General features: G+C 48.0%; 1 protein-coding gene across 3 annotated transcripts in view; it reads left to right on the top strand.

Annotated features, from left to right (window-relative positions):
• The first annotated feature begins 515 nt into the window (after positions 1-515).
• MEGF8 (multiple EGF like domains 8) overlaps positions 516-18,831 on the top strand; it is a 201,476-nt gene continuing 183,160 nt past the window's right edge. For 2 of the 3 annotated variants that reach the window (XM_033914129.1, XM_033914128.1), the window contains exons 1-2: positions 516-638; positions 5,586-5,714. In XM_033914129.1, coding sequence (XP_033770020.1) covers positions 5,656-5,714 — 59 coding nt within the window. In that variant the 5' untranslated portion in view covers positions 516-638; positions 5,586-5,655. The remainder of the gene's footprint in view (positions 639-5,585; positions 5,715-18,831) is intronic. The other variant, XM_033914131.1, reaches the window with a different exon arrangement.

Here is an 18,831-nt window from a genome sequence, read left to right as displayed (position 1 = left end):
TTTTATTTATCTGATTGTATTTTTATGTATTTTTTTTGCTATGATGTCCTATGATTTATTTTTATAAATTAATAACATTTCAAGGATATAAAATAAATAAATAAACGCTGTGGACCCTACAGCTGTACATCTTGTAACAATAAGATATCCATAACAAACCCCCATCAGATGTCTGGGACTCTAGGAGTGAGGCTTGATATTAAGTCATGCCCCGACTGGGCCAAAATGAACTCCAAAACTTCAAAAATTCGTGATCTCTAACTAAGAGACAGGAATCGATCAACCTATCTGTTCCACAGCCTTCTGACGACTCTCACAAAAAAAGATCACAGCTAAAAGGAAGAATATTGAGGCCATATCTACCAAAGCGCCTACACAACCTAACTCCTCGATCCTTCTGCTACAAGGCACAGAGAAAAACGGCAACAACGGAGACGGAACTACTCCAAATGATTCTTGACGTCAACGCGTTTTCACACGCCTCGACGCTGACGCTCACCAGGACGCCACGGCAATTCCGAGACGCGTTGACGCTAACCCATAATCAGAACGCGCGCGGAGCCACCAAACACTGATGTGGGAGCTGTCTTTCGGTATCAGTTCTCGGCGCCATCAATCAAGCGAGTCTGAGTCATCTGGTAAGTCTTAAACCTACACTGCTGATGCTTAGGGGTTAGAACGCCGTTTACAGGGGATTAATGCAAAGTTTGTTTTTTTAAGCTTCTGCCCGTATTACCCGTAGACCCTGGGTTTTTAAAATGGACTATTTGCTCTATATTTCTCGACTTATAGTCGAATATATATGGTATGCCCTTACTTTGTAGTTTACCATATATCCCTAAATATTCTCCCTAGGAGTCCAACTGTGTGTGATTTGATCTTGAAACAATGAAGTTTTTGCAACTCTTAAGGATAGGTCTACTAAAGGACTAGCTGAATAGCATATCCATATGCATTCTCTGTTCCTGACGTGCTTCCTCCAAAACATGAATACAAAAGTTTAGATAACATGCACTTAGCACAAGTGAAAACACTTACCACAGAACATGCTAAACATGTGTTATCTTTATTTTTGTTCTGGAGAGAGAATGGATGTGGAAATGCTATTCAGCTAGCACATCATTTGTGTATACAAATTGGTAGGCATACATAATACAGGAGCCCTTAGCACCTTCTAAATTGGAGGTGGTAAGTATTCCACAACCTGGAAAAAAAAAACCCTTAAAATACTCTATTTTCTGGGTGTGCTGAAAAAAGGGCTTAGTAAATAGGAAAGTCCCACATTAACACGCGTAAGCCCATTTCTAGGTGCCTTTTAGTGAGGGCAGCTTAACCACTGAACCAGGTGAGGAAGCTGGCAATTAAGGGGGCTAAAATACCCAGACTGACACTGGTCCTGTCTCTCCCCTTCTCTCTTCACGCTCCTCGTGGATATGGTAACTCTTCCTCATCTCACTCCCCTACAGTCCTGTAAAGTTTACATCGTTTGCTGTCTGCACTCTACAGCAGCAGCAACATGACAGGCCCTAAGTCTTCCCTCTGCAATGTCCTGCTTCCTCTAAAACAATTTCCTGTGGACAAGATATGGTAGAGGGAAGACCCAGGGGCTGGCCAAATGCAGCTTATCCTGATGCTGCTACTGCCAGCACCTGCAACCAATGCAAACTTTACAGGACCGTGGAGGGAGTGAGAGAGTTGAAGGAGCAATGCCAGGCCTGTGGTGGGGGAGAAAGAGATGCTGAACCCACAAGAGAGTAGAAGGAGGGCACTGCCAAATCAAGTTGACTCAGGATGCCACTATCCTTTGAGTCAGCCCTGCCTTTTGTAGGCATACCCCTTTGTATCGCTGGAGCACTCTTTTGTATGGGACTCTTCTCATTTGATTGAATTGCACTTTGGTAAGCCTAAATACTAATTCATTACATTTATTCACTTGTTTGTTCCATGCGATATCACATCTTGCAGAAAAAAAAAAAAAAATTACTGCAAGCATGGTAGAAATCAACTAAAAACAGTAACAAAAATAAAAATAAATTCATGTAAAACCCCCTAAGGGGAACACTAACTAGAATCAATGCTACAATATAATCAAAGAGAAATCCAGCATCTAAGGCCACCACTACCACAATTCCCACCCTAACTTCTAAGATAGTGATCACTATAATTCATCACATAACAAAATAACCTAATTTTGTTTTTGGAAGTATTTGATATCTAGTTAATCTAGTTAGATGCCATTGACTCGTGTTCAAGTCCAAGTGACTTGATGAATTGCATGCAGATCTAAAAAGAGATCGGTTTTGTGCTAGTCTGGTAAGGTCCTCCAGGGTCATCCCCCATGGTTGTTTTCAACATGTCCAGCCATATGATTGCGGGTCGCCCTCTTCGTCTGGCTCCTTCAATCTTCCCAAACATAATGTCGTGTCCTCCAATGATCTTTCTCTTCTGACAGTATGACCAAAATAAGATGGTTGTAACTTCATCATTTGGATTTTGAGTGATATAGCTGGTTTGATCTCTTCCAGAATCAATTTGTTCTTCTGGCAGTCCCTGGCACACATAAAATCCTTCTCTAGCACTAAAGCTCAAATGAGTCATTCTTTCTGTCTTGTTTCCATAGAGGGCCATAATAAAAAAAATACATCCTAAGTCTGATTTGGATGTAGGGCTCTAGTCGTCCAAAGTTGACAGCGGCAAAAACGTCCATTCTCAAAAACAATGTCTAAAATATGTTTTTTTTTTCAAAAATTGTCTATCTGTATGTCCAGGCATTTTATCATCCAGACCGCCACTATGTCTATCTTTATACCACATTCTTGACCAGAATTTCATCAAAGTCCCAAATGCACAGAACAAGACCATTGGGACATGGGAGGGGCCAGCATTGTGATGGGCACCTAGATATGGCAACAGAGCAGTGAGGCATCTTACAGGACATTTCACCAGAACTCCCCTATTGGTTATGTTGAGCCCCCCCAAACACCCCAAAATCCACTATACCCACCTGTCTACAATCCCAATAGCCCTTATAGCTACAGGTGACACCTATATAATAATAATAATAATAATAGTTTATTCTTATATACCGCCATACCCATGCGAGTTCAAGGCGGTTTACATCGAGTTAGATTAGGGTCTGCATAGACAGGCAGATTTACAATTATTTGTCAGAATTACAGATTTGTTATTAGAATTACAGAGTAACAGAATTTCAATTATTTATCAGCTTTATTTGAACTAGACAGAGGATGAGGAAAGTGGGGAAAAAGGGGGAAGGCCTCATGAGGGGGCCGGGTTGGGGAGGGGGGGAGTTATTGTCGGGGGGGGAACAATTCGGGTCTTGTTTGCTGAATAGGTAAGTTTTAAGTGATTTTCTGAACCCGAGTAAGGTATATGGCAGTAGAGTGGGGATTTGTTTTTTTTTGGTGGGCTCACATTTTCCACCATGAATGTATTGGTTAGAGTGGCTTATGGGCCTGGGTCCTCCTCTCTCTGATTCACTAGCCCACCCTCCCAGACTAATTAAACCACCTGTGTGCAACTCTACTAGGCTTTCCTATGCCAGGTGCTGATGTTCTGGAGGCAGGTATGTATGTTTTTATTCTGAACTTTGTGGGGGTGCGACGGGGTCAGTAAACATGGGAGTGTGTGGGGTTCTTTACTTTGTCTCTGCAATGGTAATCTGGTCACTTTGGATACCTTTTGGGCACTTGTACATGTCTTACATCATCTAGCAACATCTAAGTTTCGTCTAGGCAGTTTTGTCAAACCTTCAATTATCCCTGTAGGATGATTAAGTCTAGGTCGGCCCACACCCCCCCCTAACCACTCCTCCAAAACCGCCGCTTTCAACTTTGGGCGCACAGCAGGATACAGAGGCCTAAAATGTCCCTGGATACGTCCAAAAAGCCGTTTCAGTTGTTGCCACTTGGGCGACCTGTCTTTTAGGACGACCCAGTGTCGACCTGTGTATTTTAGTTTCAGTTATGAGCCTCATAGTGTCCAGCTTTTGCATCCATAATTGACCACTGAGAAACTGAGTGCGTGGACAAGTCTGATCTTCATTTGGAGAGTTATTTCCTTGCCTTTGAATACTTTTCACGAGCCTTCATTGAAGAGTGACCCAGTGCTATTCTGTGGAGTATTTCTTCCCTGCTAGTTGCTTCGTTGTTTACGAAAGAGCCCAGGAGATAGAATTTGTGAAGGATTTCAGTTTCCTTCAAGCTCAAAATTTTCATCATTTTCCGTGTTCATGATCTTTATTTTGTTTATGTTCAGTTATGACTCTCAGGTTTGACTTTTCTCAGTAGATACAGCTGTCTTCTTTGTTGCTGGTGATGAGTGTTATATCATCTGCATAGTGGAGGTTGTTTATATTTTGGGCACCAACTTTGAAACCAATGCTCTCTTCTTCCAAATTTGCTTTTCTGAAGATGGCATTGCCATAAAGATTGAACAGGTAAGGTGACAAGATGCATCCTTGCCCGATGCCACGATTTATTGGGAAACATGGAAACATGACAGCAGATAAAGGCCAAATGGCCCATCTAGTCTGCCCATTCACAGTAACCATTATTTCTTTCTCTCTCTGAGATCTCCTCTCCTGCCTTCCTCCAAAGTATACAGATTACCATTCGGTGTTGCCATATTCTGTTCTCACTGTAACTTCTTGATTTTCGTAGAGGCTCTTTATCAGCTGAGTTATGTGTTTGTGTATTCCCATTTGTGCTAGAGTTATCCATAGTTTATTGTGATCCACACAGACAAAAGCTTTGCTGTAGTCAATGAAGCAAAAGTATAGGGGCTTTTGGTATTCTTTGTTCATCTCCAATATTCATCTAACAGTGGCAAAAATGTATTTTGTTTCTCGACCTTTTCTGAAACCAGTCTGAACTTTGGGTAGTTCTTGCTCAACATATACCCGACGTAAGAAACTATACGACAACCTTCTAGCGACACAGGCAGCGAAAATTGACCCTACTATCACCAAACTGATGATCAAAACAACAGATATTAAAGTGTTTCGAAAAGAAATCAAAACATTTCTATTCAAAAAACACTTCCCTACATACTAACCTCCACCCTAGTCGCACATGCATACTCCCTCGGAAATACCACATTAGTCAACTCCTCAAACCATACCTCCAATATATATTCAGATACCTAAATAAGCAACCACCATCTGTATCCAGTAAACTTCTTTCTTCAATGTTATGTAATTATCTTCTGTTACCTGAATGTATTGTTATTCTCCACTGTATTCTGTAATTACTTGAATCTTTGTTATGCAATTCTCTCGGAAAAGTCCAGATATCTTCTAATTTGTAATCCGCTTAGAACCAAATGTATTGTTATTCTCTACCGTATCCTGTAACATACTTGAATCTTTGTTATGTAATTCTCTCGGAAATGTCCAGATATCTTCCAATTTGTAATCCATTTAGAACCGCAAGGCACAGGCGGAATAGAAATCACTAATGTAATGTAATATATGATTGTAGCCTTAGTTGCATTATTTAAGCAATGTTTTGCTGGTGTATGGAATTAATGCAATCGGTCCTTGGCATCACTTTTCTTTGGTATAGGTATGAACAGTGATCTTCTCCAATCGGTTGACCATGATTTTTTCCTTCCAAATCTGTTCAAGTGAGGGCCATGATAGCTCCTTCTGCGCCTTTGATTAATTCAGTTGGAATACCATCGATAGATACCAGGTGACTTGTTTTTCGATAAAGCTTTAATTGCTGCTATGACTGCTTCTTTTAAAATATTTGGCTCTTCTTCAGTGTCAGTTTCTTGTACAATTTCCCCAATGTTATCCTCATTGTCTTTTTTTTTTGTATAGATTTTCCTTATATTCTTTCCATCTATTTTTAATGCTTTCTGGATCATTCAGTATCATCTCATTGGCATCTTTAAGCATCCCCAAATGACATCTAGCGATTTGGCTTTCAAAAATGGATGTTTCTGTGCTTTCGACTTTGGATGTTTAGCGGAAAATGTCCAAGTCGAACTTAGATGTTCATTTTGAAAATAACCCTTTAAGCCTGTTTCTAGTGTGGCCATCAAAAAGAGCTTTTTTTTTTCTATTTGTTTTATTTCAGGCCTATTTAGGAGGTACGAAGTGCTCCTGCATTATGGACATATGAACCAGTTAGCAGGAATGTCAGCATGCTAGCTGATTAGTACATTCACACCCATTCTTTGCCTCTGCTCCTCTAAAGAAAGAAAAAATAAATACCATGCACTTAACAAGTACAGATTAGTGCAGTGTCCCGCAAATTTTTTCAAGCCACTGCACACTAAAGGTTGTGGTCGTGGCTTGAGGCACCTGGAAGTGCGTGGATATCGCCGTGATGACATCACACGCATGCGTGACATGTCGATGTCTGAGTGTGTGGGAAGGTCCTCCAGGTGGGCCCTGAGACGCCAGTGGGTGGTGCTAGAAGGGAAGAGGGCCAGAGAGAAGGATAGGTGCTGGCGCCCATTGATGGCCTACAGGACGTGCCTCTCGCCACAAGAGGCATGTCCTGTAGGCAGTCAGCTGGCGTCGGTGCATCTCTTCCTCCCCAGTGTACCGTGGTGCACCTGAAATCTCAGGAGGCAAACTAGTGTACCTTGGCACACAGTTTGAGATGCACTGGATTAGTGCATCCTGTATTAGGCCATTTTTGCAGTTTTAGGTGTGAGTTGGCATATAACGCAGCTTAGTAGATGGGGAGTGTGGCGTAGTGGTTAGAGCTACAACCTCAGCACCCTGAGGTTGTGGGTTCAAACCGCATGCTGCTCTTTGTGATCCTCCACTGCCCCAAATACATTAGGTAGATTGTGAGCCCATCAGGACAGATAGGGAAAATGCTTGAAGTACCTGTATGTAAACCGCTTTGAGTGTGGTTGTAAAACTACAAAAAGGCGGTATACAAATCCTTTTCCCCTTACAATCACTTTCTCCCCTTAATGTTTAAAACTGTTTGGTCAGGTCTTCCTCTTTACTGGTCTCACATACTAATCCCCTACGTTCCTTCTTGAGCACTTAGACTATCAAATAAAACCTTATTCCTTAGCAAAGCAGCAGATGAATCCAGAGACCAATGGGATACCTCACATCTACCAGCAGGTGGAGATAGAGAAACTGATTAACAGGTGTACTTATTTGCTGGCACTCCTCTTGTCTCATCAGTATTCTCTATCTCCAAGCAGGTGGAAGTCGCTATTCAACTAGCTCTTGGATTCTGGCTGTGAATAGAACTTTATTGCCTCCTGTTGAGGTTTTCTCTTCAGTGAGACGGCCATTCTATTTCTCCTGTTGAGATTTTTCTCTTCAGTGAGATAGGGGTGTCTGGCTAAATGGTGCCGGCTTTAGAGGTTACACTTGGGCCCCCCCTTGTCCCTGCCTCACCCTCCCTCCAATGATAGAGGGTTTAATTTGGTCTCTAATTTTTTTCTTCTTTCCCTTATAAAAAAAAAAAAAAAAATGAAAGAGACCTACCTTATGCATGGGCCCTTCCTGTGGGGCTCGGCCGGTGTCTGCCGGCGTCTGCCAGCCCTGCTGACAAGGTTGTGAGTATTTCTTTTTGTATTTCAACTGTGGTTTATATTTCTTAGTGAGTTTTTGTTTTTGCATTTATCTTGGAACTGCAGGGTTTGGTTGGTGTCCTGAGTTCTGTGGGTTGTAAATTCGGTGGAAACTGCGGCTGTGCAGTCGCGTGGTTCGCCACCTTGATTATTTATTTCTGACTCACTGCACTTGGGACAGTTCGCTCGTGTTTGAGATTTATTTTTCGCCTGGTGGGCTCCAACTTTCAAAATGGGGCGCGATTGGCCGAGCCGGTTCCTTCCCGCGCGCGGGAGACGCGGGCTTGTGATAATGTTTGGTCGGGAGGGCCCTACCGTTTCCGGCCTGTTCCCTTCAGCTGCCGTTTACCCGGCATAGGCCGCGGCGGGGTTCCGGTTGCACGCATGGACATATTTGCGGAGCCGGTGCCTTTTCAGCGAGCAGGAGACTCGCGCTAAGACTCAGATGCTGGCGGGGGCGCCGCTGCATCCTCGGAGTCGGTTCGGCAGCTGACTTCTCTCGGCGCTCCCCGCAGTCTCCCTGTTCTTCTTATTTAAAAAAAAAAAAAAAAAAAAAAAGAGGGTAATGCAATTTGATGCGGCTGTGGGTGACATTTGCTGTTGCCGGATCAGTTTGATTCCCTGTGAGAGTTTTTCTCCGGCGGCTGTTCTTGAGGAGCCTTCTGGCTGTGCCTCAGGTGGCTGGAGTGGGAGACCCATGCTTGGTTTCTCAGCTGCAGCTTCTCCCTGCACTGAGGCGATACAGGCAAATTGCCACTGAGGGAGATCAGCAGCAGGGAGTTTAAGGATCTTGGTGCAGTCCTATCCTATTATCTCCCAGGGTGACTGTATGGTAAGGATTCTGCCTGGGGTCTGTTTTCCTCTGCTTGGTGCCTTGGAGCCACGCGGCTGGTATCTGGTAGTGCTATAACGATTTTCCTGGTACTGGGGTGCTAGGTTGAATCGTCAGCCCTGTTGAAATCAGCTTTGCCCCGTATTGCAGTGCTCAATTTGCTGGGGTGTTATTCCACATGCGTCTCTTAAAAAAAAAAAAAAAAAAAAAAAAAAGAGAAATGGCAACTGGTTGTTATTTGGGGCTGTCCATTTATATACCTATGCACTTACACATTAAATTTCTGCCCTGAGTTGGCTGCCTACGCTTGGTTTTGCTGCCTTATGGGTGGCGAACAGCAAGGTGGAGTAGGTGGCAAGGGCGTGCCAGTGTATCATTCGTGTGGTTCATTGCTTCACTCGGGGTTCTGATAACATGCGGCGATGTTGGAGGTTTCCTTAGGCCTTCTGCCTGTGTGCTGCGTCCGCCTGCTTGTGCTCTAGACATGTTTCTTCAGGGTAGTATGCAGGAATTCCGAGTTGGAGGTCTCTCTTGAGGCCTGATGGTTCTTTTCTTCTTGCTGTGGGCCAGCTTGTCTGTGAAAACCTTGGTGGCGCAAGGGTTGTGTGCTAGGTTAGTAACAAGGAGCTGAGGTTCAGCCGCAGCTAAGGAGTAGAGCTGATATGGCTCCAAAAGAAGTGGCGGAGGGTTCAAGTCTAGTTTAAAAAAAAAAAAAAAAAAAAAAAGCTAGACGGCCTTCCGCTCTAGAAGCATGGTCTAAGTGGCTGCTGATCCCTAAGGGCGAGATCCTCTGCTTGCGAGTTCGTAGGGTAGCTGGCACGGTATGCCCAATTAATTCTCCCCTTAAGCTCTCTTTTGGAGTGGAAACCTGGTCTGTTTGCGGCCATGTACAGCTCGTTTCTCTGGAGAGGTGGATGCTGCTTCTGGATTGCGCCTGGTGCGCCTTGTCTTTCCTTTGCATCCTCCTCACGTTTCCAGTTCATTCATGGAGTCTCTCTGTTTTGCGTTTCTCTTTGAAGTGTTGCTGGTCCTCGGGACAGTTATTGTAGTTTTTAGGGTACCACTTAATAGTGGGTGGCCAAGACGGGGGCTATGGGCAGGCTGGATTCCATTCGGCTGCATTAGTTTCTCAGGGTTACCCATTTCTGCAGTCAACCTGGGAAGATATTTACATTTTCTCTATGGACTCTGAGTCAGCACTAGGTTTGCCTGCCTCTCTTGGAGCAGCGCGTTCGGTTTTGGCACATTCCATTTCGCCTACCTAAGGGTTCGTTGGCACTGCCAGACTATTTATCTGATTTCTGCTTGACTGCCTGCTTGATTCGGACGACTTCCAGTCGGGTCTTTTGACTGACACAAAGTGGGTGGTATCTTTTCCTTCAGTTCTTTACATGCGCATCTTCAAATTTGCATTGCTCTTTGTTTTTCCTGTAATTTTTATAGGTATATCGGGTTGATGCGGTTCTTCTTATAGGAGAGACATGTATTTCTTTCCAGAGACTTGAGTGTGGGGTCTCGATCTCAGATTGGCGTTCTTCGCTTACCATGGCTAAGAGTAAGGGATTCTGTTCAGATTCTAGCATCCATTTTGCTAACCCCTCTGGGAACCTCGGCTTGCTTTCCCTTCTAAGGCTCAACAGCCGCTTTTGTTCCGGTGGTTCTCGGTCGCTCTGGGCTCCTATTAGTTGCTATGCTTCGCCTACATAGCTTTGTATGAATTTGGGGCTCAGCAAGATTGTCTTTCCAGGGCATACCTCGGTCTTTTCCTGGACTAGTTCATGACCACCGACCATTCAGGCCTGTCAGATTGGGGGGCTCGGTGGCTTCCATCCTCAGCTTCAGGAGTCGGGTCTTCAGAGGCGACTTAATACTGGTTCCTTCTTCTACTCTTGAGCATGGTCAAGCTTCCTTTCTGGAGCTTCAGACCATTCTTCCGGAATGCCGCTGAGGACCCTTTCAGTCAGTATTATGATGGGGGTATTTCTCTGCAGCTTGGGCAGTAGGTGATGTACTCAGTTGCCAAGTACAGTAGTTGTTCTACTTCGATGGGTGGACCCTCATCTTTCTATTCTGTTGGCAGATCGTTTCTCAGGTCAGGAAAAGAGTTTGGTTAGTCTTTCTCTCTGCGAAATCTGAGCATGGCACATTTATTAGATGTTACAGTGTACAGCACGGTGTACGCTCTAGAAGTGTAGACGTTAATGATAGTGATATCTTCCACATCCTGGATGTTGGGAATTTTGGCTCAGGCGTTCCATTTTTTTGTGGAAGTGAGATCTCCTGGAACTTGACCTCATGGCCTCGTCTCACAATTCCATGCTTCCTAGCTTCTTAGACGGGCACAGGAAGCGGGAGTTAGAGGGTGTAACAGTGTGGCCTCTTTCTCACCTCTGGTTTCTCTTTTTCAGTGTTTTCCCCTGGCTGATGAGAGCTTGGATTTGCCATCTCAAGCTTGCTTTCGGGGCACAGTATTTGTACAATCTCTGGCTTGGTTGCGCCATCCTTGCTATGTGGATCTGATGAGCCTTTCGACAGCTGGACTAAGAAGTTTCCTTTTATCTCCGGCTTTGCTCTCCTTGCTTGAGATGAACATGGATATGCATACTACTTTGGTATTACGACCTAACTTTTGAGCGAGTCTTAACTGGCGTGTGAGGGTAATGAGAAGCAGGTTATTTCTTCTCTTATCCAGGCGCTACAGACGTCTTATCCTGTGGCTTCTGCTTCCTTTTGGAGGTTTTTCCTTTCTTGAATACTTCTCAACAGTTGCACCCTTCCTGAGTTCCTTTGTAGCACAGGTATATTGCCGATGGCATAGCGTTCAATTCCCTTCAGCTTCATCTGCCATTCTTGGCTTGTGACAGGAACTAGGTATAGGGCCCTTCGATGACTTCTCAGCTTCCTGTAGTTCAGTTCCTAAACAGAAGGCGGAATATTCATGCGCCTCTTAGAAAGCCCGGTTTGGGGTAATTCATTCACGTACTTCTTCTATGTTCCTGATAGCTTCATTTTAGCCTTGTCCTTTGGGACTCTAGAGAGCTGTGCGGTTGACCATGGGTTTCCTTGTGGCCATGGCTTCAGCTTTGCAGTTGCGATGTTGCAGGCCTTATTCAACGGGGATTCCTATTCCTTATTTCCGTCAAATGGGGTGTCAGTTCGGATGGTACCACTATTTCTTTCTAGGGGGGTGTCATCCTTTCTTTTACATCATGCTCGCTTTTCCTTCCTTCTTCCTGGGAGGAGATAGTGGAGGCAGTACTTTTATTCACTGCATTTTTTGAAACGTATGTAGCGTTCTCCGCGAGCTCGGTTTCTTACAACTGTTAGTGGTTTATATCTCCTTTTTGGGATTCTTCAAGGGACGCCTCAGGCGTATGGCGGCGTCCGATGCCTACCTCGCTCAATGGTCCAGGAGGACATTCTTTATACTTGCCTGCTGGCAGGGGAGCGGGTGGCGATTGAACTTCATGACCATTCCGCTGGGGCGATGGCTGCTTCGTGGGCTCGGCCCAGAGGTTGTGCCTTGGAGGTAATTTGTCTCAAGGTTAACTGGTCTTCTGAGAGTACCTTCTCTCCACGGCTCTGCATGGATGTGCGGGCACATGCGGTAGGGGTTTTTGTGATGCTTCGGTCGTTGCGAAGGCGACATTTACTCCCCACCCAGATTAAGGATTGCTTTGCTACATCCCATTGGTCTCTGGATTCATCTGCTGCTTTGCTAAGGAATGTAAAATTATGTCCTACCTGTTAATTTTCTTTCCTTTAGAAGTAGCAGATGAATCCAGAGCCCCACCCTTTCTGGTATTTGGTCGTCGGTTTTTTCGGGTGCGACTTTTAGTGATTGGGTGTTCTTAATGATGATATTCTGTATCATTGCTGGTTGCGATGTGTTCTGGGAAAGAAGTTTTTTACATGCTATACCTATTGATGGTTAAATGTGCTTGGGCAAGGAGCTATACTGATGAGACAAGAGGAGTGCCAGCAAATAAGTACACCTGTTAATCAGTTTCTCTATCTCCACCTGCTGGTAGATGTGAGGTATCCCATTGGTCTCTGGATTCATCTGCTACTTCTAAAGGAAAGAAAATTAACAGGTAGGACATAATTTTACATTAAGTGTCTATTTTTCAGATATGTGAGCTTTGATTTTGTAATGCTCACTATCTTGTCAATGACAGCTTCAAAATTTTGGAATATTTCACCAGAATACTTGCCGTATGTCAAAAATTATCCCCAACAGTGTAATTAATCCCCCTCCCCCCACCATTTTACTAAGCTGCGGTTGAGGTTTTTACTGCGGCCCGGAGTACTAAATGCCCCAACACTCATAGAATTTCTATGACCATTGTAGCAGAATCTGAGCATTTAGTGCTCTGGGCCATGGTGGAAACATCTACCATGGCTTAGTAAAAGAGGGTCTAAGAACAATAATTTTAATGATTAATGTAACTTTTATATTGTCTCTTGCGTTTATTAATATGTAGAGTAAATTATTTTCTTTGTGTTCTGTCATTGGTTAATGTAATTTTCTTTAGCACTCTCCAGACCAGTAGAGGTTAATCCTTACGAATGGGTATATATCTAATCATGACCAGCAGGTGGAGACTGAAAACAAAACTTTGGGACAGTATATACTATCCTCCCTTCTCTATTTCCCTCAGTCTTCTTTCAGTCTCCAGCAGGTGTTGATGTGATCTGTACCCATCTCCCTTGGTAGGGCTGTTGGAATTTGTTTAGGGGGTTTATTGTCCCTGTTTTTGGCCGGACGGAGCTTGGGCGGACTCTGTTTGGGGGTTCGTTCGACCTCGGGGGTGTCAAACCCGGCGGGTCTCGAGCGGGGTCCCTCCCCCCACTTCCTCCACCTCCCCATATTTTTTTAGAGGAGCCTCAGCAGTAAGCCTTGCCCCCTAAATCAAGCAAGGCATATTGCTTAGAGAGCCTGTGGAGTCTATTCTGTAAAAAAAAAAAAAAAAAAATCCTGAGGTAGTGCTGGTCTGGAGGGTTGTTTCCCTTTAAGAAAACTGTATTTTACTGTATTTTTTTCAACTAACCGGCACTTTTTTACAGCTAGGTCGCGTATGGAGCAATGAGCACTTCTAAAGGGAAAAAGTGCTCATTGTGCTCCAGACGCGAGGCACTCGCGGCCGGCCTGTGCAAGCGGTGTTCAGGCCGGTGCGGTGGAGGAGCTCCGTCGGCAGTGGCTGCAGGCGCCCAGAGCTCCCCGCCGATGGTGCCTCGCGAGTCGGCAGGGAACGGTGGGGAAGCCCGGTCTTCTCCGTCCGCCCACGGAGGGATTCCCCGAGCCGCTGACGGTCGGGTTTTGGAGGATTCCCTCTCAGCTGATTTTTTGACAGCTGATGCCGGCTTGCCTGCTTTAGCGGCTGAGACGGTTCAGGTTTCTCAGCCGCTTCAGGCTATGGAGGGAGCTTTTTTGGCGGGAAAACCGCCATCTTCTCTGTCTGGCCCCTCCATTTTGTCTTCCACCTCAGGTGACCTTCCCCCTGTTTTGACTATGCAGGGGCAGGTTTCTGCTGGGTCCCCTGCTGTGGCAGGGAGTCCCTTGGGACCCTCGGGGGGTTTTTCTCCTGATTTTTTCTTTTCTTTATGCAGAGCCTATTTTCAGGCGGCTGGGGGTCCCGGTTGCGCCCAGGGGGTTTCGGGGGGTGGGGTTTCCTCCGCGCTCCCTGCGGCTTTGCCTCTCTCGTCTGACGTGACGTCCCCTCCGCCGCCTCCCTTGTCCAAGCGTCTGCGGGTGTCGTGGGACGAGGATTTGTGGTCGGAGGAACGTGTCGGTCTGGAGGAGGACCTGGACCCTTCTGAGGAATTCCAGGACCCTCTGGAGGGGACGGAAGCTGGCGGCGGGTTGTTGGGTGTCCCGTTCTCCAGTGAGGAGGCGTCCGTGGTGCGCCTTTTTCAGAGAGATGAGCTGCCTGACCTTATTCAACAGGTTTCTTCGGTTTTGCGTTTTGAGGACGCGCCGCCGGAGACTCCGCGTGTGGGGGACCCTCTCTTACGGGGGATCCGTTCCGTTTCCCGCTCTTTTCCTATGCATCAGGATATTCGGGATATTATTCTGGAGCAGTGGAAAACGCCGGAGACGCCGTTTCGGCTGGCGCGCAGCATGGCTCGCCTGTATCCCATTCCTGAAGGGGATCGGGCTACGTTAGCTTCGCCAGTTGTGGATGCGGTGGTCTCGGCAATTTCCAAGCGGCATACCGTGCCTGTTGAGGGCGGTTCTGCCTTGCGGGACTCCGAGGAGCGCAAGTTGGAGAACATACTTAAGCAAAATTTTCAGGTCTCTGCCTTTGGGGTCCAGGCGGCTATTTGTGGGGGACTGGTCGCTCGCGCCGTGTTTCGGTGGGCGGAGCGTGTCTTGGATCGGGAGTCTGATGACTGGTCTCTGGTGGATCAGGAGGTAGCGAAGATTGAGATGGCTGCTTCTTTCCTCTCAGATGCTCTATATGACTTGGTGCGGATCTCGGCTAAGTCTATGGCTTTTGGCGTGGCCGCAAGGCGTGTGTTGTGGCTGCGCGCTTGGGCGGCGGATGCTGCGTCCAAAGCTAAGCTTACTAAATTTCCCTTTCGGGGGTCGTTTTTATTTGGAGAGGACTTGGATAAGTTGATTCAGACTCTGTCGGACTCGAAAGTTCCCCATCTGCCGGAGGACCGTGCCCGCCCTGCGTCTCGGGGTGGTGCGGCCCGGGGGCGTTTGCGGGAATTTCGCAAGTATCGCCCTGGGCGTGGGGCTGCTTCTTTCCAGTCTCCGGGGTTTACCCGGGGTCGGTTCTTCCAGCGCATGCAGCCCTTTCGGAGGGCCCGTCGGGGGGCAGGGAATCCCTCCGCCGGTTCCCCCGCTTCCCGTCCTGCACAATGACGCCTTGCCGGCGCCCCCTTTGGTTCCGGTGGGGGCCCGGCTGCGCAACTTTTCCCCCAAATGGGCCGAGATCACGTCCGATCAGTGGGTCCTGGAGGTGGTGCGGGACGGTTATGCCCTGGAGTTCGCCCGCTCTCTGCCGGACTTTTTCCTCGCTTCTCCATGTCAGACTCCTGGGAAGACGCAGGCTTTTCGCCAGACCCTTCAGCGCTTGCTAGATCTCAGGGCAGTTGTTCCAGTGCCCCCTCCGGAGTGGGGCACGGGCAGGTACTCCATTTACTTTGTGGTGCCCAAGAAGGAGGGGACCTTTCGGCCCATCCTCGATTTGAAAGGGGTCAACAGGGTTCTCAAGATTCCCTCTTTCCGTATGGAAACTCTGCGGTCGGTCATTCTGGCGGTTCAGCCGGGGGAGTTTCTCACTTCTCTCGATCTGACGGAGGCCTACTTGCATGTTCCCATTCGGGCCTCTCATCAGCGTTTCCTGCGCTTTGCGATCTTGGGTCAGCACTATCAGTTCTGTGCGCTTCCCTTTGGGCTGGCCACGGCTCCCCGGACGTTCACCAAGGTGATGGTGGTCGTCGCGGCAGCCTTGCGGTCGGAGGGCATCCTGGTACACCCCTACCTGGACGACTGGTTAATTCGGGCAAAGTCGTTGCAGGAAAGCTCCCGGGTTACGGCTCGGGTGGTGGAGTTTCTCCGGTCGCTGGGCTGGGTGGTCAACCTTTCCAAGAGTCGGTTGGTCCCGGCTCAGCGTCTGGAGTACCTAGGGGTGCTGTTCGACACCTCCTTGGGGAAGGTCTTCCTCCCAGAGGCCCGGGTGAGCAAATTGCAATCTCAGATTCGCCTGCTTTTGGCGTCCCGGTGTCCTCGGGCGCGAGATTTCCTCCAGGTCTTGGGGTCGATGGCGGCGTCCCTGGACGTGGTGAGGTGGGTGCGGGCCCACATGCGTCCTCTCCAGTATGCTCTGCTCCGGAGGTGGTCTCCCCAGAGGCACGGGATGGATGTTCCGGTTCCCCTGCGAGGCTTGGCGCGATGCAGTCTGCGTTGGTGGCTCCAGACCCCTCACCTAGTTCAGGGGGTGGGTCTGGATCTTCCGCAGTGGACGGTGCTCCTTACGGATGCGAGTCTCCTGGGTTGGGGGGCTCAGTGTCTGGGTCACTCAGCTCAGGGTACCTGGTCCGCGGAGGAGGCCTCCTGGTTGATCAACGTGTTGGAGACCAGAGCGGTCCGGCTGGCGCTGTTGGCTTTCCACTCCCTTTTGTTGGGCAAATCGGTCAGAGTCCTGTCGGACAATGCCACGGCAGTGGCTTATGTCAATCGTCAGGGGGGCACCAAGAGCACTCAGGTGGCGCAGGAGGCGGCTCGGCTCATGGTTTGGGCGGAGTCGCATCTTCTGGACCTCTCGGCCTCTCACATTGCCGGGGTAGAAAACGTTCAGGCGGACTTCCTCAGTCGTCACTTCTTGGATCCGGGAGAGTGGTGTCTCGGCGCCGTGGCGTTTCAGTTGATAGTGCGGGCTTGGGGGCAGCCCCTGATGGATCTGATGGCCACAAGTGGCAACGCCAAAGTACCCCGCTTCTTCAGTCATCGCAGGGACGGTCTGGCCGAGGGTCTGGATGCTCTGGTCCAACCGTGGCCAACGGAGGGGCTGTTGTATGTGTTCCCTCCTTGGCCATTAGTGGGCAGAGTACTGCTTCGCATTGTTCGCCACCCGGGGCTGGTGGTTTTGGTGGCTCCGGATTGGCCTCGTCGTCCGTGGTATGCGGATCTGGTGAGGCATCTGGTGGCGGATCCTCTTCCTCTCGTGTGCGATCTTCTGGTGCAGGGTCCCATTCCCATGTTCGACCCGTCTCCCTTTTGTCTTACGGCTTGGCTCTTGAAAGGGGCCGCCTGAGTAAGAAGGGATATTCAGATAAGGTGATCTCTACACTTTTGGGGTCCCGGAGGCTTTCTACCTCTCGGGCTTATGTGCGGGTTTGGTGTCTTTTTGAGGAATGGTGCCGGGCGCGGGGAGTGGTCTCTTTTCGCGCTTCCCTGCCTAACATTCTAGAGTTCTTGCAGGATGGCCTGGATAGAGGCCTGGCTTGGTCTTCTCTCCGGGTTCAACTGGCGGCCCTGTCGGCTTTTCGGGGGCTGGTGACAGGTCAGCGTTTGTCGGCCATTCCTGATGTGATTCGCTTTCTTCGGGCGGCCAAGTTGCTCAGGCCTCCCATAAGGCCCTCGATTCCCTCTTGGGATCTCAATCTGGTTCTTTCGGTTCTGGTGCGCCCGCCTTTCGAGCCGTTGGATGGCTGTTCTTTGAAGGACCTTACGCTGAAGTCGGTCTTTTTGGTGGCCATTACTTCCGCTAGGCGGGTGTCTGAGCTACAGGCTTTCTCTTGTAGGGCTCCCTTCCTGGAATTTTCGAGGGAGCGGGTTGTTTTGCGGCCTGTTCCTTCCTTTCTGCCGAAAGTAGTTTCTCCTTTCCATGTCAATCAATCGGTGGTCCTCCCGGTCTTGGGTAGTCGGGAGGGTTCTTCTGAGCAACGGCAGCTGCGTTAGTTGGATGTCGGTCGGGTCCTCCGCGCTTATGTGCAGCGGACCCGGGAATTTCGGAGCTCCGATCATCTCTTTGTCCTTCTGGCGGGTCCTCGTCGGGGGGCTGGAGCTTCTAAGGCTACTATTGCGCGCTGGATCAAGGAGACGATTGCTTCCGCTTATCTTCTGAGTCAGAAGCCGGTTCCGGAGTTTCTCAAGGCTCATTCCACTTGGGGTCAGGCGGCTTCTTGGGCTGAGTCGTCGCTCGTGCCTCCGGTGGATATTTGTAAGGCTGCGGTTTGGTCCTCCTTGCATTCATTTGTTAGGCATTATCGGGTAGATGTTCAGGCACGTCGGGACGCGGTGTTCGGTGAGCGTGTTCTGGTATCGGCCCTTCGGGGGTCCCGCCCGTGAGGGGACTGCTTTGGTACGTCCCATTCGTAAGGATTAACCTCTACTGGTCTGGAGAGTGCTAAAGAATGAGAAATTAGGTTCTTACCTGCTAATTTACTTTCTTTTAGCTTCTCCAGACCAGTAGAGGTCCCCACCCTGTCTGTTATTGTTGTTGTTGGGGCTGTTTCGCGGGCAGTTTTTGTTTTTTGCTGCGGGTTCTAGTATTTTTCTACGGCTGGGGAGAATTAAAGAACAGCGGCTGTGGCTCGGCTGGCTTAGCTGGCGAGCTGTGGGGACATTTTCCTTCGGGTATTTCTCCTCTGCATTTTCCAACAGCATTTGGGTATGTTATTTGTTACTCCTGTTCGGAGTATTGTTTTCTTCCTGTTTTCCAGTTCTTGGTTCTGCTTGGCTATTCGGCAGACTGAGGGAAATAGAGAAGGGAGGATAGTATATACTGTCCCAAAGTTTTGTTTTCAGTCTCCACCTGCTGGTCATGATTAGATATATACCCATTCGTAAGGATTAACCTCTACTGGTCTGGAGAAGCTAAAAGAAAGTAAATTAGCAGGTAAGAACCTAATTTCTCATTATTCTCTGTTGTATTTTCATTAATGTTTTAGTGTAAATTTTTTAAAGC

This window comes from Geotrypetes seraphini, chromosome 11 (genome assembly GCF_902459505.1).
Source record: "Geotrypetes seraphini chromosome 11, aGeoSer1.1, whole genome shotgun sequence".
Classification (NCBI taxonomy): Eukaryota; Metazoa; Chordata; class Amphibia; order Gymnophiona; family Dermophiidae; genus Geotrypetes; species Geotrypetes seraphini.
This window is presented reverse-complemented; position numbering and strand designations above follow the sequence as displayed.